This window comes from Ranitomeya variabilis, chromosome 1 (genome assembly GCF_051348905.1).
Source record: "Ranitomeya variabilis isolate aRanVar5 chromosome 1, aRanVar5.hap1, whole genome shotgun sequence".
Taxonomy (NCBI): domain Eukaryota; kingdom Metazoa; phylum Chordata; class Amphibia; order Anura; family Dendrobatidae; genus Ranitomeya; species Ranitomeya variabilis.
In genome coordinates, this window is record NC_135232.1 from 606697540 (window position 1) to 606724728 (window position 27189).

The 27189-nt window shown below is 41.8% G+C and overlaps 1 protein-coding gene across 5 annotated transcripts in view; it reads right to left on the minus strand.

Moving 5' to 3' along the window:
- Positions 1–210: 210 nt before the first annotated feature.
- Positions 211–27189, minus strand: part of LOC143770429 (Fc receptor-like protein 3) — a 111850-nt gene continuing 84871 nt past the window's right edge. For 4 of the 5 annotated variants that reach the window (XM_077260054.1, XM_077260062.1, XM_077260069.1 and 1 more), the window contains 13 exons: positions 26474–26737; positions 23579–23809; positions 23100–23381; positions 22116–22391; positions 21943–21990; positions 6175–6456; positions 5348–5665; positions 4826–4957; positions 4716–4737; positions 3830–3900; positions 2761–2832; positions 2453–2478; positions 211–664 (listed from right to left, as the gene is read on the minus strand). In XM_077260054.1, coding sequence (XP_077116169.1) covers positions 548–664; positions 2453–2478; positions 2761–2832; positions 3830–3900; positions 4716–4737; positions 4826–4957; positions 5348–5665; positions 6175–6456; positions 21943–21990; positions 22116–22391; positions 23100–23381; positions 23579–23809; positions 26474–26737 — 2141 coding nt within the window. In that variant the 3' untranslated portion in view covers positions 211–547. The remainder of the gene's footprint in view (positions 665–2452; positions 2479–2760; positions 2833–3829; positions 3901–4715; positions 4738–4825; positions 4958–5347; positions 5666–6174; positions 6457–21942; positions 21991–22115; positions 22392–23099; positions 23382–23578; positions 23810–26473; positions 26738–27189) is intronic. The other variant, XM_077260086.1, reaches the window with a different exon arrangement.

The following is a 27189-nucleotide window of genomic DNA, read 5'->3' on the forward strand; positions in this document are numbered from 1 at the left end:
GGTTGAATCTTTGGCCCAGTTGTCAAAGCAATGTTGAGTTTGGAAATCTTTTTCTGATTTTTTTACAATATTGTGCTATCTATTAGGACTAGTGGCTGTCTAACAAGTTGGAAGAAACTGCAAATATGTAGTAAAATAACGCAATAATAATAATCTATTGAACCACAAAATAAAAATTTATTTCATACCATAATTCAATATGACGAGGAAAATTTACAAATATTTTGACTATGCAGTACTATACATATAATTTTTTTTTTTACAAATGTGGGCAGATTTACCGGTGGAATAGAAAAATTGATATTTAATATTGCTTTTATTGAGAAAAATAGGACCAATTTGATAGAAATTGTCCCCACTTGTAGACACCATTCTTTATCAAACATCACATCATGGCTGCCACACATGTACTCTTCTAGTGTCCTCCAAAAATTGTGCAAGACCAAAATAAATTGGGGTCTCTGTTACAAATTGGTTTGTCAAGCCTTATCGATTATTTTCCAAATCTATTATACATGTCACAATACAAATTTACAAATGGCGCCCATCACCCAAATCTGTTATTACTAAAATTCTGGTAGAGGTCGGTACAGTTAGGTGTCCTTTGGGTTGTTCCAGTATCAGTCATCGTTTTGATGGCAGAATACGTCACTGAAAATTCTTCCTATGGGTGAAAAAAACAGATTCAAATGTTAATCTACTTGTTTTGGATGACCCATAAATACCATTTATGGAGAATTTATTATCATGGCACCAGATGCAGGAAAATTATATGATCATCATGTAGTAGGACCCAGAAAAGTTCACCAATTATTAAAGTTTGGAAGAGGTTTGACAAAACCATAGCCAATTGGTTAAATACCAAAGTGAAATATGGCCAACTTTGTCTGGACAAATACAAAAAGATGTCATCCTGAATAAATAAAGTGAGGTGTTTCTTTAAGGCTGTGTGCATACGTTGCTGATTTTTTGCGTTTTTTTTTTGCGTTTTTTCGCAATAAAAACGATATAAAACTGCAAAAAAACAGCATACAATATGCATCCCATCATTTAGAATGAATTCCGCATGTTTTGTGCACATGATGCGTTTTTTTCCGCAGCAGCATGTTCATTAATTTTGCGGGTTTTTTTGCGGATTTCCCACTATAAAATGCATTGGGAAATGTCTGGGAAAAAAATGCCTCAAAAACGCACCAAAAACGCTGCAAAAATGCGCAAAAAACACAGATTTCTTGCGGAAAATTTCAGGTTTTTCTCAGGAATTTTCTGCAAGAAATCCTGAACGTTTGCACATAGCCTAAGGGTTATTCTCAGAATTGAAACACCCATAAGATAGGAAGTAACTTACGCATTACTGGGATTTTGACTAGCAATCCTCAGACCGGGCCTCAGAACCCGCGAGAATGGGTCTCTGTAGAATATTTCTCAGCTATTACTAACAGTACCATAGACAACGAATGGAGCATAGGTCGAGCATCCACAATTTTAAATCTGTTCATGATGGAGGACCCATTCTTGTGGTTCCAGAGACCTATAATTAGGATCATTAGAGGTTCCAGTTGTCAGCTATCCATCAATCAGTAACTTATTCTTTATCCTATGAATAGAGGTGAACTTTCAATTCTGGGAATAATCCTTGAAATACATTGGACAGGTTCATTAGAGGTGAATCTTATTAAGAAATTGATTGGTGGGAAGGTCAGTGAACATGACTTAGGGTATGTGTCCACCTTCAGGATGGCCGGCGGTTTGGACGGAGAGGCAAACCTGCTCCGCCCTAAGCCCCACCCCCTTCTGTGACGCGATGATTCCGGATGTGTTTATTGCACACATCCGGCATCATCGCACCCCACACATAGGGCCCTGTGATTTACCTTGCGGCGGCGCAGCGTCGCCGCAAGGTACACGGACATGCTGCGATCTTAAAAGACGCGCCGCATGTCCATAATCGCAGGGCTGCTGGATGCGTGTTACCACGCATAGTGGAGACGGGATTTGATAAAATACCCTCCACTATGCTGTAACATCTGGACGCTGCGTGTTTGACGCTGCGGCTCTGCGCAGCGTCACACACGCAGCGTTTCCTGAAAGTGGACACGTACCCTAAGTGAAATAATCAAATCTAGAAGGTAATGATTTTTGAAACAACTAGATTGGCGGGTGATAAAAGCAGCCATCACCTGGCCTAGACCACCCTTACTAGGTGAGTACAAGGAAGTGATAACTTGGTTGGTTCATTGATACTACTAGCTTCCTTAATGGTCCCTTAGTGGTGTCGCCAATCCATTTCACAGCAGATATGGGTTTATTGTTCATTAAAAAAAAACTGGCATAAAAGCCTTAACAGATCTGGTGAATGTAATGAGAGAAATAGACATTTCCTCTTTCTCTATATTTTTAATTTCTGGGGTCTTAAAATTTTCTGAAAATCATAAGTCCTGTAAATACTCACTTTGCATGGGTTTGGGTTCGGAGACACTGAATGAAAAAAACAAAGATAGGACAATGTCAATGTAAAAATTATCAACAGTAGTAGAAAGATTCTTCAATTACAACAGTAAGACTATGAAATCAACAAAGTTCTGGTACATGAAAAGCACTATACATTTCGTAATGTAAACAATTAAAACCTTTTCAAAGTATCAGAGCAATGTATAGCGTCAGGGGATTGTCCGAGACTGGCGTGAGGTCAGGAAGGATTTTTAACTCTTCGTGTTATGCAAATTGGATATTTAACAAAAAGTAAAACGTGTGACTCACCTTCTGGTAACTTATTAATATCAATATGGGCGTAACATATGTCTTCACAGACAACATGTTCCATGGAAGGAACTAAAAAAAAGGGAAAATGTAGTAACCTATTGCACATATTGACTGGAATATACAAGAAAACTAAGAGGAAAAAGACAAGTTAGCATCTCAGTGTCCGGTGGAACCTGCAAAGGGGACACAAAACAGTAGAACGGATCACATCGGAAAAAGTACACCAATAACGCTACATTTATTTGTGAGCTAAAAATTATTCTGCAGTCAGCCCTTTTGGGTAATACTTAGCTGTTATCTATTTGGTGTCTTCTTAGATACTTGTTGACCTAAGCTGCATAGTGCATAGGCAATCTGCGGTGAGCAAAAATGCAACAAATTCTGGAATGGAGATAAATGAGTCTCCCTTGTTACTATAAGACTGTTACTTAGTTTACCACAATTAAGCACAGGTCATCTTCTTCTGACCTGAGACTCATTACTTCATCTGACTTTTGTACTCCTCTTATCCTGTTCAGAAGCCATGATTCCTTTCTACAACTCTATTACTTTTTGCACTTGGCCATGTTGCACTGCCATGCCAATTTGTGTTCCCAATGTAGTATATCCAAAGCTTCCCTAGCCTCATTGACTGTTCCTAAGCTTTGGTTTACATCACTGTATTTAGTTTTGACTGACTCAGTGCATGATCTGACTTTTCATCTGCCTCAGCACTTGGCTTGACACCTTTGAACCTTCTGACTATGTTCCCGGTCTTGGACATGGTTCACCTCTGGATTTCCAATGCTATTTTTGCTTGGCTTCATTTGTCTCACCTCTGAACCTAATAATATGTTCTCCATGATGGCAGCGCAACTGCCATTAGTCTGTAACTATGCTTGGTGCCACTTGGAGATCTGACCAGAAAGGTTCATAACCCTACGAGAGGGATTAGGGTGATTTACAAAAAGGGTTCTCCAGACTCTGTGCCCAGCTTTAGGTTAAGACACATAAGGTTCTACTTCTCCATTGAGTCTATAAATGTAAAGACAGGAAAAACAGGACCAAATATGTAAGGGATTCTTACTGTTACTGTAGACTTCCCGGCCACTGTCGGATGAACTTGCTCTGATGTCATTTGTTGGGTCATGTATAGTTCTTAATAACACAACAATAAAAAAGTTATACAATCAAATCATGAACTCCATGTCAAAAGTCATATTAAGGGTATATTCATGTGGAGTTTTTAAAGTAGATTTTGAAGTGGATCTGCTTTAAATCTGAAATTAAAGAGTATTTGAAGAGCAGCAGTCATGACTGTAAGAGGCCACATTCTCAAAAAGGCTGCCTTGGACAGAATTGACACAAGCCCCTCCATCTAGCAGATATCAGACGTATGTCAACCTTCACCATTTACAGTGATCTAGTCTTACAATGGGGTTGAGTGGATTGCTTCTATGGGTGGGCTGCTGTCTGAATGAGTGAACCAAAGGAAGGAAGGGTCACCAAACAGGGGTCAGAGCCAAGAGGCCTTGTCAGGAACAGAATTGTAAGACAAGAGGAAGGTGAGAAAACATGAGGAATCAGAAAACTAGCAGAATCAAGGAATGGAGCACAAGTCAGATAGCAAATCTAATTGAATGGCAGTGGAAATCAGAGACCCAGGGGTTTAAACAGCAGACAGACCTAGCCTAGGCTCTCAGTAAGGACTATTCAAAAATAGACTATTAACCCCATTGCTCCCTGATCTAAAGGCACCAAAAGTTCCAGGAATTAAACAGGACCGATGCTGTCACGCCACCACCGAGCAGCTGAAGTGGGAACAAAAGGAACAATAACTGTCACAGATGTTACATTATCCAAAGCAGGTTTGATGTGAGTTTTTAAGACAACTGATCTGCATCATAATCCATATCACAAACTACTTTAATTCATCTACTGCATCCTATAGGAACTACACAAAGCCTACTTACCTAGCTTTGCCATTAGTTTTCTCTATAGGAAACATAAAACATGAAATTTGAAATAATAACTAAAAAAATTAAAGATAAATGTGCTGTACATCAGAATTATTCAGAATTACCTGTCTTGAGTTGTTGCAAGGTACAGTTTCTGAAAAATGAAGTCATTTTCTGTCTATATATAAAGCCAAGGGCGGCAGTGAGTATAGCCAACAGCACAATGCCCAGTGCAATAAATGGTCCATGGTTTTCCGCTAGAAAAATATATTTTTTAAAAATATCAATAATAAGGTTCATTAAAGTCTTTAATTATAAATTAGGATTAAAATTGTATATCTTCACTGGAAAAGAAGATTGCTAACCTCAACAGGTAATTGAAGCCATACATTAAAATATGGAAGGAAGTTGATAAATATTAAAATACTTCTTTAAATGTGACTTCATCAAAATATATAAAACTTTCATTGCCTATTTACTTTATTCTTGGTGATAACCTTATAAAATGGGTCTAGACTTTTATGAGAAAGTATATAAATAAGGCTGCTCTCTCTATCCCCTCTTGCAACAGAGAGTCCCAGCACAATGTCAAACACAAACCAGATATACCCAGTCAGCTTTAAAAGATTTGATTAAAGAAATCTCACCAGCTGGGCTTGGCTCCAAAACATTTATGTATCTGGGGGCACTCAGGACAGAGAAGGTTCTGTTAGGTGGTAGTTTATTGCTGGCATTACATCGATAAGCCCCACTATGGTGAATCTGAAGAGAATCTATATATAACCGTTCCTGGTTGTCTATAAGTTGGTAGAACATTGACCATTGTTCTATTAATTTTTCATTGTGGAACCAATGAAATGAAGGAGAATTTCCACGCAGAATGGAGCAGGTTAAAGTCACAGTCTCGCCCAACGTGAAATCCTCATAAACTTTGTCCATTGTTATTGAAACATTTGCCACTGGGTCTGTGTAAACCAAAAATACAAAATATTATGGTAACTAATTTATTGTGGCTGTCTACTGTAAAAATATGTTTTGGTGTGTTACTACTATTACTATATGAAATGTCCACACAAAGCAAAGCCATGGGAAAAGCCAGAGTAGGTAATAACTTTGTAGGTATCCGACCACTGGGACCTTAACTGATTCGCAGTACAGGGAGTTTTATTTTTTCCTAAGGAGGAACTTTTATCTCCATTTCTAAATGAAGGGGTAGGTTGGATACTTGACCTCTGCTCCATTCATTCCCTATGGGGTTGCTGGAAAAAGCCAAGCACAGCACTCGGCAGCCACAGAGAGAATAATGGGGATAAAAGTAACCAGTTCCATTTTTGCAGGTCCCAGCGGACCTATGGATAGGTGATAGCTTGTTCCCACCAGACAGCCCCTTTAGTTTGATTATAGTATTTTTACTCTTTAATTTGTATTTTCCAGACATTTTTCACTAGCCACCTAAAATTTTAGAAATACTCACCCATAATGAACACATTTACTGTTCCACTTCTTTGAATTCTCGATGAAATAGCATTTTGAGAGTCACAGTAATAGGGTCCAATCATGGTCACTGACTTGATGATATGTCTCATTTCTGCGAATCCCTTTTGGTAAGTTGTAACATTTCCTAATATTGTACCATTGTGATAGAACCTATAATGCATAGGGTAGAAACTCCTGGAAGACTCACAGCGAAGAGTGACCTCATCATCAACCACCACTTTTTCCGGCAAGATCTTCAACTGAGGCTGGTGCACTCCAACTAGGAGGATGAAATAACCATAAATAATAATGGATAGCACCACGGAATATAAAAAATAGTTGTTTAGATCTTCATTATTGATGACCTACTGTGAGGATGGGTCATCAACATCTAATCAGTAAGGATCCATCTCCCAGTACTCCCACAAATCAGCTAGATGAAGGTGCTGAGAACTGGTACAGCTCAATACATCGTGATATGTCACTGATTAATACTACTACATTCTCCATTCACTTAAATGGCATGTAGTGGCAGTACCAGCTCTCCTACCAATCTCTGAGGGCTCTCCATTTATAGGAGAGTTTACATGGAGACAAAGGCAGAAAAATTGATTGTTCACCAGAATTCACAAAAATAAAAATGTATTGAAAGCATAAAGTATTTCGTCTGTACTCAAACTTCATCAGGTGCCTGAATATGAACATGGGTGAAGCCCGGTGATCGTCTCTTCTGGCTATATATATGGCGAGAGCTTGTCCTAAGGCTGCAGGCATTCGTATTTAGGACACCTGAGGTAGGCTAGGTACCGTTGAAAAATGTGTTTTTAATAAATTTATATCATTGTGAATGCCAGTGAATGATCCATTTCTTGCCTCTGGGAGTGCCAGTTACCTGGATTTTTCATCTTATTACATTTTGTAGGACCTATTATTGGAAGACTTTTCCACAGCAGCCAGGACGGCTGCACCCTTCCACAATTGTTCACAAGGTTTATGGAGTTGTTCCACTACCACCACAAACTCAGAAGGTGAGGGTTTTTCTTTCAACCCCTCAAGGACCTAGCCACCTTGTACATTAATGACAAAGCCTCATTTTCCAAAATCTGAGCAGTGTCAGTGGTGTCACTTTATGGGGTAATAACTCTGGAAGGCTTCAACAGATGCCAGTGATTCTGAGATTATTTTTTTGTGACATATTGTACTTCATGTTAGTAGTAATTTTAGGTCAATATGATTTGCGTTTATTTATGAAAATATTGAAAATTTGACAAAAAATGTGAAAATTTTGCAATTTTCACACTTTGATTTTGTATGCCATTAAACTAGATAGTTAAATCACACAAAATAGTTAATAACATTTATCATATGTCTACTTTACATCTGCATCATTTTTTTTTTGTTTCTTTGTTTGTTAGAATGTTATAAGGGTTAAAAGTTTAGCAGCAATTTCTCATTTTTTCAAGAAATTCACAAAACCTGTTTCTTTGGAGACCTATTCAAATTTAAATGGACTTTGAAGGGCTTATATAATGGAATCTTCCCACAAGTGATACCATTTTAAAATCTGTACCCCTCAAATACTTCAAAACTACTGTCAGGAAATGTTTTAACCCTTCAGATGTTACCCATAAATTAATGGCAAGTGGAATGAAAAAAAAAATTAATGTTTCCTCTAAAATGTTGTTTAACCCCAAACTTTTTTTTTAATTTTACAAGGGATATCACGAGAAAATGGACCTCTCAATTTGCTACCCAGTTTTTTTATGAGTGCGTTGATACCCCACATTTAGTCAGAAACCTCTGTTTGGACAAACGACATGGCTCAGAAGGGATGGAACACTATTTGAATTTTGCAACACAAATTTGGCTGAAAGAGATTGTGGACACCATTTCGCATTTGCAGGGTCACTTAAGTTCTTAAGCAGCAGAAACCCCCTATAACTGACCACATTTTGGAAACTACACTCCTTAAAAATTTTCTTCAGGGCCATAGTGACAATTTTGAATTTACAGGTAACACAGAATTTGATAACATTAGGTTGTCATATAGAAATATTAAAAAATTTTCACAAAAATGTGGTTTTAGCCCCAATTTTGTCACTTTTGAAAGAGGTAACAATGAAAAATGGACCGCTCAGATTGTTACCCACTTTCTTCTGAGCATGGCAATTCCCCATGAGTCGCCCCATGGGCTAGGGGTCACTCAGTACTGGGTCCGGTGTTCACAGGGGGATGTCACGGTGGCTGTGACTCGGTCCGTGGCCCTGGGCGCCCATGTAAAAGGGAAAGGTCTTTAAAGGGATAAAGTTTATGTTCGTGATGCCACCTGTGGTATTCGGTCAGTGGGGACCGATGCTGCTTTAAGGGGTCCGCTGGGGTGATGTTATGGCAGCTAGATGGTATATCTTCCCACAGGTGAAGTATATCCCCAGGGCTCCTGGTGTGCAGATGGTGGTATACTGGAGGTGCACAGTAGAACGAGGACACAAGGTTGCAGTCTCTTTACCTTTACTGAAGACCTCAGCATCCACAGTCCAGGGCACCAGACCACAGGGCAGGGCAGTCCAGAGACAAGCAAGTTCCCCTGGGTAAGTCAGGTGGGAGCCTACCACTCTGCGCTTTCTGTCTCTAAGTCCCTGCTGCCACTAAGTGTCTCAACAAGGTCTTTAATTGTTCTGCTGTCCTAGGACAGATACCTGTATGGCAGGCAGCTCGGGCCGTGTGAACTGGGGTCTGTTCTCGGTGACTCCAGGCTCCTAGGTGCTGCTGTGTCACAGGTAATTATGGGCAAAGTCCTTGTAGAACAATACCCTCCGATTCTGCTCTGTGTTTTATATTCCACAAAAGTATCGGGCTCCCATACCCGGATTCTTGCGCTGGTACTCTTCAGAGGCCTGCTTGTGGCCTCTTGGAGCTTTCACTCTCTTCTGTGCTCCACTCCTGTCTGTCCTCGCACACAGACTTCTGCTACAAACTGAGCTCTCTCCGCCTCCAAACCAGGGTCTTTATTGAGGGAAGCTGCCCTAAAACAGGGCTTGGAGCTCCCCCTCCTGGCCTGGAAGTGGAAGGTGTTGTGTGTGTGTAAAACTGCCAACGGAAACCTCACTTGTCTCCAGACATAGCACTATCCTCCCCGTGAGGAAGACAGCACTACTGTGGTACCCGACGAACTCCTGGGGTGCCACATTCCCCCCCTTTAAATCCAGTACTCCTGGACTGGGAAAAAAGAATAACAAAATACAAGTTAAATAATGCAAACAATTTGACAAACATTTAAACAATAAAAAACTTTGGCTTCCCTTTATGGGAGGTGAGGACACTTGAAGGTTGCAAAAACAAGTCTATAAAAGTTCCTCTGGTATTGTCTTTGGTCAGATGAAACAAACAAAGGCTCTACCCATGCCACAAATGGGCAGAACCAGTGTGCACCATGTGGGTGCCAAACTATTTACAATGAAAGTTTTGGGTAAGCATTGTCCATTACCTCAATGTCCATTTTAAACCTGTAACAGATATAAACAAATAATTCAAACACGGATAGACCTATGAAGTACAGGGATTGCTAGTGACCTAACGGGGTTCACTGTTCTCGCTACTACTGGTGTAGTGCTCTCCCTTATGGCTACACTTCTGGTGAGTCTACGTAGCACTGGTATACTGGACCTTCTGGGACTACTTCTACTTACTGTAGGCATGGCAGATTCACCAATAGCAGAGGGTGGATTTTCTGGTTCCACTGCTGGGGTGATGCTGGCTGCTTGAACCTGTTGGTGCGTAGTCTCTTCAGGTTCTGGATGGTTCTGAGTCACTTCTGTCTGTGTTTCTGGCTGGGGAAATGTTAAGACAGGTATCACTATGGCCTGATGTACTTGAGTCCAAGACTGGGGAAAATCTCTAAGAACAGTGCGAATTTTCTTTTCCTCTGTTTCCATAGGTGGAGATGTTCCTGGGTCTGTTTCTCTGTTCCTCAATTTATCAGGGCATATCTTGAGATGATCTCTGGATACTGCCGTCAAAGTTTCTCCTCCATCTTTACTGATAAGGCAGACTTTCGTGTTGTCAAAGTTTGAAGGTAGGATCGTGTAAGGTTCTGCTTCCCATTGGTCATCAAGTTTGTGTAATCTCCTTTTACGCTTGAGCACTTGTTCACCTGGTGACAAGGGACTTGCAGGAGCATGTTGGTTAAAGTCCCTTTCTTGCTTTTGTCTGGCTTGTGCTAAACTTCTCTCCAAGTATTCTTGCACTTGGCGGTACTTTTCTTTTCTCTCAGTTTCCCAATCTGTATCTGGTGAAGTATCTTCTGGCGTTAAGACTCCCATGTCTAGATCGACAGGTAGCAAAAAACTCACACTTAACTTAATCAGATAAAGTGATTGAATGGTGTCCACGGTAAGTAACAGAAGAAACGTTTCGGTCCTATAGCCGGACCTTCATCAGTCACAATATTTGATCATGAACAGAAGCTAGTGGACCCGAAAGATTGTGTGTGTGAGGTCACAAGGACTTGCGGTGGATACCGCGTCCTCCACTGACCAGGACACGCAGGCTCCACTCCATATATGGCAATACCGCCGGATTCGGCCATCCCCCTGAGACACTGGCTGTGTCCATCTATATCTATGACTTTTATGAAAACCCACACTCTTTCGGGTTTCTTCTGTTACTTACCGTGGACACTATTAAATCACTTTATCTGATTAAGTTAAGTCTGAGTGCCGAGTTTTTTGCTATTATTCATGGTATTGGAACCTACTCTGGCACCTCTCTAACGGCTGTGCACGCGTTTATTCCTATAGATCGACAGGTAGTTGACTGGACCTTCCCCTCATTAAGTATGCTGGCGTACAGTTGGTGGAATTTACTGGGACATGGTTGTATAAGTCTACCAAGTCTGGTAACTTTTCTGGCCATAAGTTCCTTTCGTGTGCAGGCAATGTCTTCAGGAGATCAATCACTATCTGATTCATTTTCTCACACATTCCATTTGTTTGTAGGTGATACGGAGTTGTTCTGATCTTTTTACATCCTTACAGGTGGCAGAATTCCTGGAATACCTCCGCTTCAAAGGCTGGACCTTGGTCAGTGAGCACCTTCTCAGGGTATCCATGGGGTCTACAGAAGTACTGTTGGAAGGCTTGGGCTGCTGTCTTGGCTGTCTGATCCTTGACAGGTACAACCACCAGAAATCTGGAGTAGTGATCCACAATAGTCAAAGCGTAGACATAGCATGACCAGCTTGGGGTTAGCTTCACATGGTCTAAGGCCACCAATTCAAGTGGCTTTTTGGTGACTATGAGCTGTAGGGGAGCCCTTTGGCTGTGACGGTCTTTTCTGCGCAGACTACATGGGCCACACTCACGGCACCACTTTTCGATGGTTTTCCTCATGCCAGGCCAGTAGAATCTTCGATGTAACAGGATCTACAATTTCTTCCATCCAAAGTGTCCTCCTCCATCGTGGTACGCTTCTAGAACCATGGGTGCATCTCGTCGTGGGACCACTATCTGCCAGACTAGCTCATGTGTGCATGAATCAATGTTTCTTCTGCACAGTTTACCATCGTAGATGAATAGTTTTCCTTTTTAATAATAATAATAATAATAATCTTTATTTTTATATAGCGCTAACATATTACGCAGCGCTTTACAGTTTGCACACATTATAATCACTGTCCCCAATGGGGCTCACAATCTAAATTCCCTATCAGTATGTCTTTGGAATGTGGGAGGAAACCGGAGTGCCCGGAGGAAACCCACGCAAACACGGAGAGAACATACAAACTCTTTGCAGATGTTGTCCAAGGTGGGATTAGAACCCAGGACTCCAGTGCTGCAAGGCTGCTGTGCTATCCACTGCGCCACCGTGCTGCCCGTGCTGCACCGTGCTGCACCGTGCTGCGACTTTTTCCTTCCAAAGTCGCTGTGTTTCTTGTGGATCATTTGGACCAGGGTGTGAGTCTGCTTGTGTCAGCAGTTCTTTCACCAGATTGATTGCGGGGTCGCTATCCTGCGTTTCTGCCCATCCATGTTGGGGCAACGGATTCAGCATGGTTCTGCATTTGTTTTTTCACCAGTTTCTCACGTAATGAGATTACTGAGTCACTCCAGGGCGATTGAATGCTGGCAGCTCTACTTCTTCTAGTTCTCCTGGATCCTCTTCCACATCTGGAAGGTTTGGCATTCTGGACAACGCATCTGCGTTGGCATTCTTGTGCCCTGCACGGTATTTGATGGTGAAGTCGTAATTGGACAACCAAGCCATCCATCGCTGCTCCAAAGCACCGAGTTTTGCAGTCTCTAAGTGGGTCAGCGGGTTGTTATTCGTGTAGACTTTAAATTTTGCAGAGGCTAGATAATGTTTGAATCTCTCTGTCACTGCCCAGACGATGGCGAGGAATTCCAGCTTAAAGGAGCTGTAATTTTCGGGGTTCCTTTCTGTGGGGCGTAGCTTACCGCTGGCATACGCGATTACTCTCTCTTTGCCTTTTTGTACTTGGGACAGTACTGCTCCCAATCCCACGTTGCTGGCATCCGTGTACAGCACAAACGGTTGGTCGTATTTTGGGTAGGCCAGTACTTCTTCTCCCGTGAGAGCTGTTGTGAATTCCGTTCTCGGGCTCCCTCCTGTGGTCATGAGTGGTACTGTGTGAGTTCTGTTCTTGGGCTCCCTCTGGTGGCTTTGAGCTATACGGCTGGTGTCTAGCTGGGCTCAGCTGCCTCATTTTCTGCTAGTCTGGCTCCTATTTAACTCCATCTGGACCTTTACTGGTTGCCTGCTGTCGTTGTTTTCAGTACTGGTTCAGATCTCTCTTGGACTTCCCTTGTGACCTGTCTCCTTCTGGAGAAGCTAAGTTTGCTAGTTCATGTTTGTTCATTATTTCCTTGAAAATGTTTCTCAGTATATTATGAGTTCAGTCCAGCTTGCTTATATGTGATTTCCTCGCTCGCTGGAAGCTCTGGGTGCGGAGTTGCGCCCTCACATCGTGAGTCGGTGTGGGTTTTTTTTGTATTCTCTGCGTGGATAATTTTGATAGTATTTTATACTGACCGCACAGACTCCTTGCTATCTTCGTCTATTTTTAGTTAGCGGGCCTCATTTGCTAAAACCTATTTTCACTCCTACGTTTGTGTTTTCCCCTTAACTCACCGTTATTATTTGTGGGGGGCTGTCTAAAACTTTGGGGTAATTTCTCTGAGGCAAGTGAGGCTGTATTTCTCTCTAGGGGTAGCTAGTTTCTCAGGCTGTGAAGAGGCGTCTAGGTTTTCAGGTACGCTCCACGGCTGCCTTTAGTGTGTGTGGATAGGTTCAGAGTTGCGGTCACTATAGTTCCCACATTCCCAGAGCTTGTCTTATTTTCTGGTTTACCTATCAGGTCAGTTTTGTGGTCCTTACCACCAGGATCATAACAGAGAGCCAACTTCAATCAAGTGAATGATCTCTCCAGCCCGTCGTCCCAGTCAAATTAGGTATTCTTACCCTTGGTTTTCTTGGATTAGCCCACTAACAGGTCTTGCAGTGGTGCTATCTTAGTGAAGTCTTTCACAAATCTTCGGTAATAGCCTACCAACCCGAGGAACTGTCGGACTTCATGGAGGTTACTGGGTTTTGGCCAGTTCTTGATGATGGTGACCTTGTCTGGATCTGGGGCCACTCCTTCTGAGCTCACCACATGGCCCAGGTATTGCACTTTGGATTTCAACAGATGACATTTTGAGGGTTTTACCTTCAAACCAAAGTTGGACAGGGCTTCAAACACCTCGGCCAGGTGCTTCAGATGATCCTCATACATCTTGGAGAATACAATGATGTCGTTCAGGTACAACAAGACTGTTTCGAAGTTCTTGTGTCTGAGACAGCATTCCATCATCCTCTGAAACGTTCCTGGGGCGTTGCACAGTCCAAACGGCATGTAATTGAACTCGGAGAGACCCATCGATGTTGTGAAGGCTGTCTTCTCCTTGTCCGCCTCTGCAACGGGAACCTGCCAGTACCCACTGGTGGGATCCAAGGTAGAGAAGTAGTTAGCAGATTTTAAAGCAGCTAAGGACTCTTCTATTCTGGGCAATGGGTATGCATCCTTGTGTGTAATGCAGTTTATCTGCCTATAATCTACACACATCCTCATGGTGCCGGCTTTCTTTCTGACGAGGACTAATGGAGCTGCCCGGGGGCTACAACTATCTCTGATTACCCCAGCCTCCTTCATCTCTCGCAACATACTTTTGGCACATTGGTAATGAGCTGGAGGTACAGGCATGTATCTCTCCTTGATGGGTGGATGACTACCCGTGGGGATGTGATGTTGTACCCCTTTTACCTGCCCGAAGTCTAGTGGGTGTTTACTGAAGGCTCGTTCATACTCTTGAACCACCCTGTAAGCCCCTTGTTTCTGGTGTACAGGTGTAGAGTCAGTGCTCACGGGCAATTTTTGACACCAATCTTCCATTCGACCTGCAGAGCCATTGTCCTCCGCCTGGGTGGACGGGACCAAGGGTTCTGCCGCCTGTATCACATAATTATCAACAGTAAACAGTTTGGCAATTGTGGCATATCTGGTCAGGTGAACTTCTTTCTCTCCACAGTTGAGAACACGTACTGGTACTCTCCCTTTGCGGATTTCAACCACCCCTCTGGCTGTCAGGATCGTAGACCTACTATCAGAATACATAGGTTCTACTAGTGCCTGGTAGTCTTTACCTCTGATACCTATTGATGCCCGACACCATATCAACATTTCACTTCTGGGGGGTATTGCAATGGGGATTGGATCTCTCACTGTGACTCTGCCAATTTCTCCACCAGACAGTTCTACCTGTTGTCTTTGTACCAGAGCCCTGATTCCTTTCTGTAGGACTCTCTGTTCACTGCAACAAGCTGTTTTGGCCACCTGCTGTAACAGAAATTGGTGGCAATTCACAATACACAGTCTCTGGCACAAAACAGTTAGGCACAGTCCTTTAGGCGCACATGACTCAATTTTCAGGGTCAGTAGATCCTGTTCGTGACGCCAAGATGAGTCGCCCCGCGGGCTAGGGGTCACTTGGTACCAGGTCCGGTGTTCACAGGGGGATGTCACTGTGGCCGTGACCTGGTCCATGGCCCTGGGCGCCCATGTAAAAGGGAAAGGTCTTTAAAGGGATAAAGTTTATGTTCGTGACGCCACCTGTGGTATTCGGTCAGTGGGGAACGACGCTGCTTTAAGGGGTCCATTGGGGTGATGTTATGGCGGCTAGATGGTATATCTTCCCACAGGTGAAGTATAACCCCAGGGCTCCCGGTGTGTAGATGGTGGTATACTGAGAGGTGCAGAGAAGAACGAGGACACAAGGTTGCAGTCTCTATACCTTTACTGAAGACCGCAGCATCCACAGTCCAGGGCACCAGACCACAGGGCAGGCAGAGAAGTCCGGGCAGTCCAGAGACAAGCAAGTTCCCCTGAGTAAGTCAGATGGGAGCCTACCACTCTGCGCTTTCTGTCTCTAAGTCCCTGCTGCCACTAAGTGTCTCAACAAGGTCTTTAATCGTTCTGCTGTCCTAGGAGAGATACCTGTATGGCAGGCAGCTCGGGCCGTGTGAACTGGGGTCTGTTCTCGGTTACTCCAGGCTTGTAGGTGCTGCTGTGCCACAGGTAACTATGGGCAAAGTCCTTGTAGAACAATACCCTCCGGTTCTGCTCTGTGTTTTATATTCCACAAAAGCCTCAGGCTCCCGTACCCGGATTCTTGCGCTGATACTCTTCAGAGGCCTGCTTGTGGCCTCTTGGAGCTTCCACTCTCCTCTGTGCTCCACTTCTGTCTGTCCTCGCACACAGACTTCTGCTACAAACTGAGCTCTCTCCGCCTCCAAACCAGGGTCTTTATTGAGGGAAGCTGCCCTAAAACAGGGCTTGGAGCTCCCCCCTCCTGGCCTGGAAGTGGAAGGTGTTGTGTGTGTGTACACCTACCAAAGGAAACCTCACTTGTCTCCAGTTATAGCACTATCCTCCCCGTGAGGAAGACAGCACTACTGTGGTACCCAAACTCCTGGGGTGCCACACCCACATGTAGTCAAAACATTCTGTTTGGACAAACGGCCGAGCTTGGAAGGGAAGGATCAATATTTGTATTTTGAAATACATATTTGACTGAAATAGATTGAGCTCTATGTCACATTTGCAGAGTTCTTGACATGCCAAAACAGCAGAAACCCCCACAGCTGACCCTATTTTGTAAACTGCACCCCCCTAAATAATTCATTTATGGGTGTAATGATGAGTCTTTGAGCCCACATTTTATTAATGGATGTAGTTCAAAATGAGTGTGGAAAAACAATTTTTTTTCACACAAGTGTCATTTTTAGGACAAGCTTTCATACATAGTAGTGAGAGGTTAGGAAATGGACCACAAAATGTTAGAACTATTCCTCCTGTGCTGAGAAGTAATTTTATTAGTATAGTTTAAATGAACGATCGGGCCCAAAAGGGATGGAGCACTGTGTGGCTTTTTAGTTCATAAATTCCTATACAGTATTCTCTACTATATGAGGTACATGGTCCCCAGCATCACATTTGCCAGTAAATATGACTATACCGTGCTGACAAAGCATGCCACTGTTATTTTATAAGAGCTGGAAAAAATGCATTGAAATGAAAGGCAACATGTTTTAAAATGAAGGAATACAACTACAATGTTTCAAAGCTGAGCACGCTCACAGGATAAAAGAACATCCATGGCTGCTGCCACTCTTTCTTTTACTTTTAAAGGGACTAGTTGCACAATGCCTCTATAGCACAATCCCTATATGAGGGTTGGATGTGCCGTGTTACGCTGGCACTATAACAGGTCCCTTCCTTTCTTTTTCTGAATATATAAGGAGGCAGTATGCCACAGTACACATGGACAATTTTAGCAGCTATAAAGGGTTTTATAATATTTGAATAAAGCAATAAGAAAGCCTATTCTATGTAGATCAGGAGCGACTCATGTACTACGTATTCTCCATAAAAAACCATTTTGTCTATAACACCAAAGAGGAGAAAGAATCAGAATGACTGCTTCAGATGGCATGGCATAGTCATTAACTGCCAGAAAGAAAAATAAAATGTATGCCATTTCAGAAAATAACCCTCACAATATTCATCTAGGGGTATAATAAGAATTAACTTTTTCACTTTGCTTTTGTTTTATATTCCAATTTATAAGTGGGAGATGACGAAATGAAAAGTGAATAAAGATAAATAGCATAATGAGGCAAGGGTAAAAACAAAAGATAGATCCAGATATTCTAGGAATGTGTGGTAATGACGGAAACTTTCCCTAATGCAGAGGCCAGGTTTATCAGGACATAGGTCACACTGGTAACTGGTTTCCCTCCTAACTCCATCTTTGTAGCATACCCTGCCTCTCTTTTGGGGTCGGCCTTTTTTGATTGTAAGTGTCACTTGTGAAGGAAAATGCTGACCGCAGACAATTCTGCTGCCTCACTAGATAATTCTCCCCCACACTCCCTTGGTCTCCAAATATCAGATTTTTAAAATATTTTCTTGGAACTCAAGGTAAGATCCTTGGTGTCCAGTTTTTTGGTAGTGTGCAAAAGAATTATATAGGGCCACTTGGATTAGGTGTGCTGCCAGTCTTTTTATATCATACATGAGACTCTATAGGTCTGCAGCATCTGGTCCGCAAGGTCCACGCCACCCATAAACTCATTGTAATCCTGTAAACAGACAGACTTTTGGACGTTAATATGTTAAAATGAGGAAATCCTTTTCGTCATGAAATTTGACAAGAAGCATATCCTCATTACATAATTTTGCCTGCCTTTAATTTCTGGGTGACATGTGTTTTGGGCACTGCTCTGTGATTCTGGCATATGGTTCCACAGGCCACTGTTACTTGGCAGACAAGCACCTGAACAGGGGTACACTTGTGGTGCCCCTGAAGGTTCAGTCGCCACAAAGGTACTGCATCTCAGCCTGAGGTGTGGTACTCCGCTCTCGGGTAAGAAGGGGACAGTACCCAGTACCCACACACTAGCACCCAACAATAGACCGCTATAGGCCTGAAGGGAACTAGGTAGAGGGTGTGGGTGGAGGAAGTAAAGTGGGGAGGAGTCAGTGGAGTCAAGGGAGTTGTGAACAGTGAGTGTCAGAGAGAGTTGGAGCTGGGGACTTGAGCAGTGAGGAGCTCGTCCCAGCACCAGAGGACAGAGAGAGAGAACAAGGAGGATAGAGAGAAACTCCTGACAGAAAGAAGAGAGAGAAGGTGTCCTAGGGGCACGAGTAGTGAGGAATCTACCCGTGGGGCCCATATCCACGCTGATTGTAGTTGGGTGGAGAGACCAGGTCGCAGTGGGGGAACTGGCCCCCAGACTAGTGTAGAACTACAAGGCTAAACTATCCAGCCGGAGGCTGTGGTATTTGTACATGCCACAACCACACACACTCGCTGAAAAGGCAGCCACATAGAATCAAGGGGAAAAGGAGGACGTCGCCCGACAGAATCCAAGGCTTATGGCTTGGGACACTGTGTGTGAAGGCGCAGGGCAGGAGAGGCGGGAGCCAGCGCAGTGAGATCACCAGGGAAGGACATTAGAAGGGGGTTCTGGCAAAAAGGACCCCAAATTAACTGAGAGCTGGCTGGACCACAGACCCGGAGGACACAGAACCTGGCTGGGACTGCATTTAAGAACTGTGAGTAAAAGTGTGGAAACTGCAACCTGCTGTGTCTTCTGCATTACTACTGGTCACCTGCCCTGCATCACAACTTTCACCAACATTGACTTTAACACTTTTACTGCCCTGAGACCTAGCTCTATCCGTGGAGAGCTGAAACATGTCTGCTGCGTCATCATCTGCCCCAGAGGACCTGAACCACAGCGTTGGCCATTTTCCTATTGCTGAGCACCACGGGTGGCATCACAAACAAATCCGCTAAACACTTTATTTCCCCTTCATTCATTTCATTCACTTTTATTGGATGCCCAGGGCCACAGACCTTTAAGAACCGTCTGACCCAGCCCGAGTACCCCATGGCTCTAGCGGGCGCACCAAACTCGTATATTAATTATCTATATACAAGTTGTATCCCTTTCTAAAAGGGGATGCACCAGGTCCCAGACAATTTTCCCAGCTATCTTCAATGAGGGGAGGCATTAGGGATAGTGATGAGCGAAAATACTCGTTACTCGAGATCTCCCGAGCACGCTCGGGTGTCCTCCAAGTAATTTTTAGTGCTCGGAGATTTAGTTTTCCTCACCTTAGCTGAATGATTTACATCTGTTAGACAGCATAAGTACATGTGGGGGTTGCCTGGTTGCTAGAGCATGCTCAGGAAATCTCGAGTAACGAGTATATTCGCTCACCACTAATTAGGGAGAAACAATTATTTTTTGGGGGGGGTATATACAGTGGGGAAAAAAGTATTTTGTCAGCCACCAATTGTGCAAGTTCTCCCACTTAAAAAGATGAGAGAGGCCTGTAATTGACATCATTGGTAGAACACAACTATGAGAGTCAAAATTGAGGAAACAAATCCAGAAAATCACTTTGTATGATTTGGCAAGATTTATTTTGCAAATTATGGTGGAAAATAAGTATTTGGTCATTAACAAAAGTTCATCTCAATATTTTGTTATATATCCTTTGTTTCTGGTGTCCTTCGACAGCTCTTTGGCCTTCACCATAGTGCAGTTTGGAGTGTGACTGAGGTTGTGGACAGGTGTCTTTTATACTTTTATACTGATAACAAGTTCAAACAGGTGCCATTACTACAGGTAATGAGTGGAGGACAGAGGAGCCTCTTAAAGAAGTTACAGGTCTGTGAGAGCCAGAAATCTTGCATGTTGTTAGGTGACCAAATACTTATTTTCAACCATAATTTGCAAAATAAATCTTGCAAAATCAGACAAGGTGATTTTCTGGATTTGTTTTGCCATTTTGACTCACAGTTGGTCTACCTATGATGTAAATTACAGTCCTCTCTCATCTTTTTAAGTGGGAGAACTTGCACAATTGGTGGCTGACTAAATACTTTTTTCCCCCACGGTATGTGTGGGAAAATATATCACTAAAATAATTTATTTTTGGCCTGACTTTGTAAAGTTGGACATGGTTGGGGTCATTGGGAGAGGTGCAATTTGAGTTTTCTGTGTACTATAGGAATTGCAGAATACTCTAAAATTGTTGCCTGTACATAGGGGTGTCATGCTGGATGTCAGATGACCAATAAAATCTGATTTTTTTTTAGTGTTTTTTTTATCAGACCCATGTTGAGAAGCATACCAAAAAATTTTAAAATATCTCCAAGTTTCCAGTTACTACATTTGGAGTAGTAGGATGTGGGATTGTCGCCAATGAATTTGGCAGCATACAAATTGGTCTGCTCAGCCACTAATTTAGTAATTATTCACAGAGGAAAATTTTAATAAAGCACAACCACCCTAAACTGTGTAGTCTTAACATGGGCGCCTGTGACAAAAGCAAATTCTGGCACGCAAGGAGTGTATGAATCCATGGGCACCCGATCATTTTCAGTGGCACTAGCGCTAGACTAAACAAGTTCTTGCCCGCGGCGCTGGTAATGAGACTCATCATCGCTAGTACTATGGATGAGGACGACATCAGTAAAAACTGCTCATCTGTCTCACTTGCGCTGTCTGTATCTTAACAGATAATGGTGTCATCTGCTGTATACACACATGCAGCCATTGCAGTAGATAGATAGATAGATAGATAGATAGATAGATAGATAGATAGATAGATAGATAGATAGATAGATTACAAAGTTTTTTAATTTCCTCTATTTTTTTTTTTACTTTTTAAATATTTTTTTTTAAAACACAAAATACTTAAACCTGTACCTAACACTAAGTCCTGTACCCCAACGCTAGCCCTAGCTATTTCTAAAACATTTCCCCCCTATCTTCTGCCCTACACCTAACTTATGCTATCGAATGAAGGATGAACAGGACAAAATTACATTGAAAAATAAAAATTAAGATATTGGAAAAATAATATATAAAAAGAAAATGACACAGGGAATGGAAGGAGGGACAAGAAGACTGGGGTGACAGTAGGAGAAATGGGTGATTTAGAATTTAGTATAGCACTCTTCTGACAGCAGCACAGCTCCAATCTCCAATACAGTCACTGACAGAGTGAGGAGAATCAGACCTGAGCTGCTGTTTTCAACCACTGGATATATTAGAGCGATCAGAGACTTCTTTGGTCCCAATGAAATCTCATCTCTTCACAACTTTCTAAATATCACAATCGCTCTTGATTGTGGCATCTGAAGTGTTAATCAGCCAGGTACAGTGCTGGCACCGTCCCTGGCTGTTACTGCAGGAGCTCGACTGTCAGCTGAGCCGAGCTCCGGCGGTGATCGTACAGGGAAGTGCTGATATTTCTGCACCTCCCACATGATCATGCTATGATTGGGCAGTCAGATTTACTGACCGATTTCACTGATCATAAAGTGGGTGCCATTGACATGGGTCCCCGTGTCTCTGGTCATTCTGGTCAGCTGTCAGTGACTGCCTTGAGCATGGAGCGGTCACTGTGTATTTTCACACAGAGACAATTTTAATCCATCATGTACATAGCACGTCTAGATGCGGAACCTGCTCATGAAATGCTATGTACGTCATTGGCCATTAAGCGGTTAATGGTCACATTAATACTCATTTGATACGCTCATGAAAGTGCTTCTCTTTCTCTCACACATTTAGCCATGTAGCTTATAGGAGAGATTTAGTAAGTATAGTAAAATAGTGAATATTTACTCACCACTCCTGTCTGAGTCCTCTTTTCCAATGGCTCCATTATCAAAGGTACCTAGAGTATTATGGTGGAGATATAATGTCACTATTTACAGTATATGTACTGGGTCCAACCGGAATGCTGTGTTATTAGCCATACTACTATAGTTAGAAGTTATTTTTTATGACATGACTACTCACTTGTTACGACAATGCTGAGGTCCTCGCTGTATTTAAGAACCTTATTATTTGCAGGCTTGCTGGAACACTTATAATTTCCGCTGTTTTCTTCCCACGCTTGAGGGATTATATAAGTATTTTCCAAAGTATAATCCTGTATAGCCTGTGATCCTCTGAAGAAGCTGTAGAGCAGAGGGCTTCCAGTCGGAGGTGTGACCACACACTGCAGTGCCACCTTCTCTCCTTTCATTACAGTGGTGGATGGGACAACCTCCATCACTGGGGTCTTGAACAACTCTAGGTTATTTTAATAATGAGAATAACAATTGTAAAATGAATGGATCTCTGATGTATCTGTCTGTTATATGTATTTTAAGAAGAAAAATGCATTTTTTAATACAATGATCTTTATTAAACAAAAAAAAATTAGTAATGATACAATTATCTCACTGGCCACTAGGGATATTTTAGACACATCCTTCCTGTCTGGAATTCTCTTTATCAGATTACAATGACAGATAACACAGTATCCACCAATAGGCTATAACAGAGCTGACCCTGCTACCTCTTACTTCACATTGACCTTTGCACACGCTCATTAGACACTTCAATACAAAAGATAGGGTCATTGTGGCTAATGTACATGCGAATTTTCTGAAACAAAAGCGAGTTAGAGTTGAAATGCCCCAGTGTCCACAGTGAGAATTGCAAGATTTCTAATTTTTAATCTAAACAAAAATTGTGATATGAAGGGAAAAATTGCAAAAATATATATATATATATATATATATATATATATATATATATATATATATATATATATATGTTTAGCACAAAAATGTAAAATATGGGTTATTTTCTGATGACACATTCCCAATAAATGAGCAAGACTATAAAGCATAAAATAAGGTCACACACTGTGGCCTCTGGAGGGCAACGAGGTGACATGTAGATATTTTCAAAAGCAATATGCACGGCCCCCCCCTTACGCTGACCTATATTTACCTTGAACTTGGATGGTTGAGCTTTCACTCATTTTTCTCACAGTACCAAGTAATGTTGTCACTTCACATGAATATTTCCCAGAATGCTCCAGCTGTGCAGACGAAAAGCTACATTTGTCATTTACACTGAAATCCTGTATTTTTTGTTCATTTCTATAAAAAGCAAACTGCAGTTGTTTGGTCCTCCTTTGAAAAGCGAGAGTTGTGACACAAGTCAATGTCATCTCATCACCTTCTCTTATCAATGAACTGGTCAGTTGTAAAATTGGGACTGTGAACAGTTCTGAAAAAATAAATGATGTGCATTAGATAGAATAGACAGATGCTTTTTAAAAAATATCTATATTTATTACGAGTATATATTTCCATTGCTAAAATGGGGTGATAGAGTACAAAAAATCAATCGTCACCATCATATCTCCAAATTTGATGTGTACCATATCCAGTTTGGTTGGATTTTAATGGCATCTTTCAAATTACCATGGATAAGGACAGAAATTGGTTTCGATGTATAAGCGATCAGAAGTCGCTTCCTTTTACATGTGTACTCTCTGGTTCCTGTCTTGTCCATATAATAACCCATGTTCTCTATGATATGACCATCCATGTAAGTTCTCACTTCATTTGAAAAAAGTATATCCCAACCATGACAATTTGTAGTCAACCTGTCTCCTTCGTAAATGTATGAAGGCACTTGAAGAATCACCCAGTCTGAAAGACAAAAATATCAATATTCATTCCGGTTTTATCTGGACATTGTGTCTCATTACCTCGATTCTATATGGCAAAAATTAAAATGGTCATCAACATTATCTATAAGCTATGTGACAGTATTTATCTGAGCACAGACAATCTCTGGATGATGTGTGACAGTATTTATCTGAGCACAGACAATCTCTGGATGATGTGTCACAGTATTTATCTGAACACAGACAATCTCTGGATGATGTGTCACAGTATTTATCTGAACACAGACAATCTCTGGATGATGTGTGACACTATTTATCTGAACACAGACAATCTCTGGATGTGTGACACTATTTATCTGAACACAGACAATCTTTTGATGATATTTGACACCATTTATCTGAGCACTGTGTGTAGCTCAAGTTGAAAAATGCCCCAGTGGCCAGTGTGAAAATTGCAAGATTTCTCATTTTAAATTTTACATTTTGCTACATTATCTGGATACTATTTCCCACAATTTATATGGGTATTTTGTAAAACATTACCTGGATGGTGTGTGATGCAGTAACCCATGTTACAGCCAGGGGGCGCTGTATGTGCTCTTCAGGATACGCATGAAGGCATATCTGTAATGGTGATAATGAAACAGTGTCCGGCATGATTGTAAATGGCCGGTATGTGTCGCAGAGGGAGTCTGCGCTGTAAGCCAGTAATGTTGTTCTGGGACCTGTAGTCCCACAAGTATTTGCATAGTTTAAAAGGGAGGCTTGCAGGGTTAGTTGGAGAGCTGGGCGGGACTGGCTTTCCACACACACATCCCACCTACGGGGGTGGTTACAGCTACATAATGTGACCAGGGTTTGGTCACATGGTTCAGAGTGTATGGACCAGAATGGTCAGTGTGCAAAGTCCTAAATGGTCTGTGTTGGAATGTCCTGGAGTAGACTGGATTCCTGGAAGCACATGGTGAGGCCATGGACTGAAGGCCTGAGTGTTGGAAGTGCCTGGGACTGGACTTCCTGAATAGCGCACGGAGAGGCCGTATAAGCAGAGCCTGTGATGGCTAATGTGTTGGGGAAGCTACAGTTCCGTCTGCGGGTCTGGACTATCTGAAGTGCCTTGGTCACAAGTACGGTGATCCCAGTTTGGCAGCTTCCCTGGGAACCAGGACTGAGAGGAGTCAGTGGATGGAGGAGGAGCTCCTGTAAGGTAACTAGAGATAAAGGGGGTTACGGGCAGAGAAGTATCTGCCATTGGAACAGACTGTCAGTGCTTATGATGTTCCGTTGATGTAAATAATGAACTGTTTGTGGTGTGGTTTATGATGCTTAATAAACCAGATAGACTGTTGTGAGAAGACATGCCTGACTGCTTTAATCCCGTTGCCAAGTGAGTGTCCCCCAACCCACTCAGGTAACGCTATCTCACATGTGTTATCTAGGCATTTTGTGAAAATCTGGATAAAATCTGAAACAACAGGAAGCTAGAGTCGAAAAATCCCCCAGTAGCCAGTATGAAAATTGCAAAATTTCTCATTTTGATTTTTACATTTTGTGCCATTATCTGGATGCTATGTCAAACTATTTATATGGGAATTTTGTGAGACATTACCTGGATGAGGTGTGATACTATTTATATCGGCTCATACCCATTTGCGAGAAAAAAACTGGTCCGATGTCCGGACTGAAAAAACAGACGAGTGTAATGCAATTTCCATGCGATTTTTCCATGGAACATCCGTATGACATGTGCATGCAATCCGTATGCAATGCGATTTTAACATGAGGTTTTAAAACCAAATAATCTTCAAAGCATATACATATCCAAAAAAGTTGAGGCAGCACACCAAATCCAAAATTATAAAGTGCTTTTTAATAGCCCATGTGGCGACGTTTCGGTCCTGGGTACAGACCTTTCTCAAGCCAGGACCGAAACGTCGCCACATGGGCTATTAGAAAGCACTTTATAATTTTGAATTTGGTATTCTGCCTCAACTCTTTGGATAAGTATTTACTAGGACTGGTATGTACCTGTGAGGTGTCTGCACCCTACCTCTTAACTGTGCTGTTTTTTCTAATTTTTTTTTTCAAAACATATATATATATATATATATATATATATATATATATAATAGATAGATAGATAGATAGATAGATAGATAGATAGATAGACAGATTAAAAGCCGGCAGATGCCGCTTACAGTATAGAATAGAATAGGTTAGAATAGAATATATAGAACAGAAATATACACATAGTATAGGTGTGTATATATATGTCAGTGACACACATATATATACAGTATATCTTTATATTCATAGAGATAGATAGCATAGCAGAATAGCCAATAAAAAAAAAATTATCGGATTGCACTCGTCCGTTTTTCTCGCAAGTATGAGCCCTATGGATGCTATCTGACACTATTTATGCTGACACAGTAGGACCAGTAAATGAATATGACCACTGGTTATGACTGACATTTTCCAGTTTAATAAATAAAACTTTAGCTCACAATTGTTGGTAATCCACCAGTGGTCATTTTATACTAATAATTGCATTAGATATTGCAGTTATCTGAAGAAAGGGCTCATAAACTATTGTTGCCTGAGAACTATATGAAGGTGATAAATTGACCTTGAGGAACATACTGCAATAGCATACCGCATATAACTCATGAATCTATGGTCTTACCTTCGCTTACCGCCAAACTGACTGGCTCGCTTTTTTTACTGGCCATAGTTTTGCACTGATAATTTCCACTATTTTTTATTTTGGCACTTTCAATCTGAAATGTCTGCTCGTTAACTTTAATTTGTTGGTTATCTTTGTACCAGTAAAAATGTTGATATGTCTTTCTAGTAGAATGAACAACATTACACGTAAAAGACATTTTTTCTCCTCTGAATATTATTCTCCAGTCTGGATCCAATGTCACATAGGTCAGTACTTCTGCCTCTGAAACAAAATAGAACAGCTGAGAGGAAGAGAATACAGAAATATCTGTGAAATGTCTCAATCAAATTATATTTAAATGTGTAGCTGTCTGTTACTATTTATCTGGATGCTGTGCACCACACTATGGTATATCTGGATGCTGTGTGACACTATTTATCTGGATGCTGTGCACTACACTACGGTATATCTGGATGCTGTGTGACACAATTTATCTGGATGCTGTGCAGCACAATACTGTATATCTTGATGCTGAGTGACACTATCTGGATGCTGTGCACCACAATACGGTATATCTGGATGCTGTGTGACACTATTTATCTGGATGCTGTGCAGCACAATACTGTATATCTTGATGCTGACTAACACTATTTATGTGGATGCTGTGCACCATATTACTGTATATCTGGATGCTGAGTGATACTATTTATCTGGATGCTGTGCACCACATTACT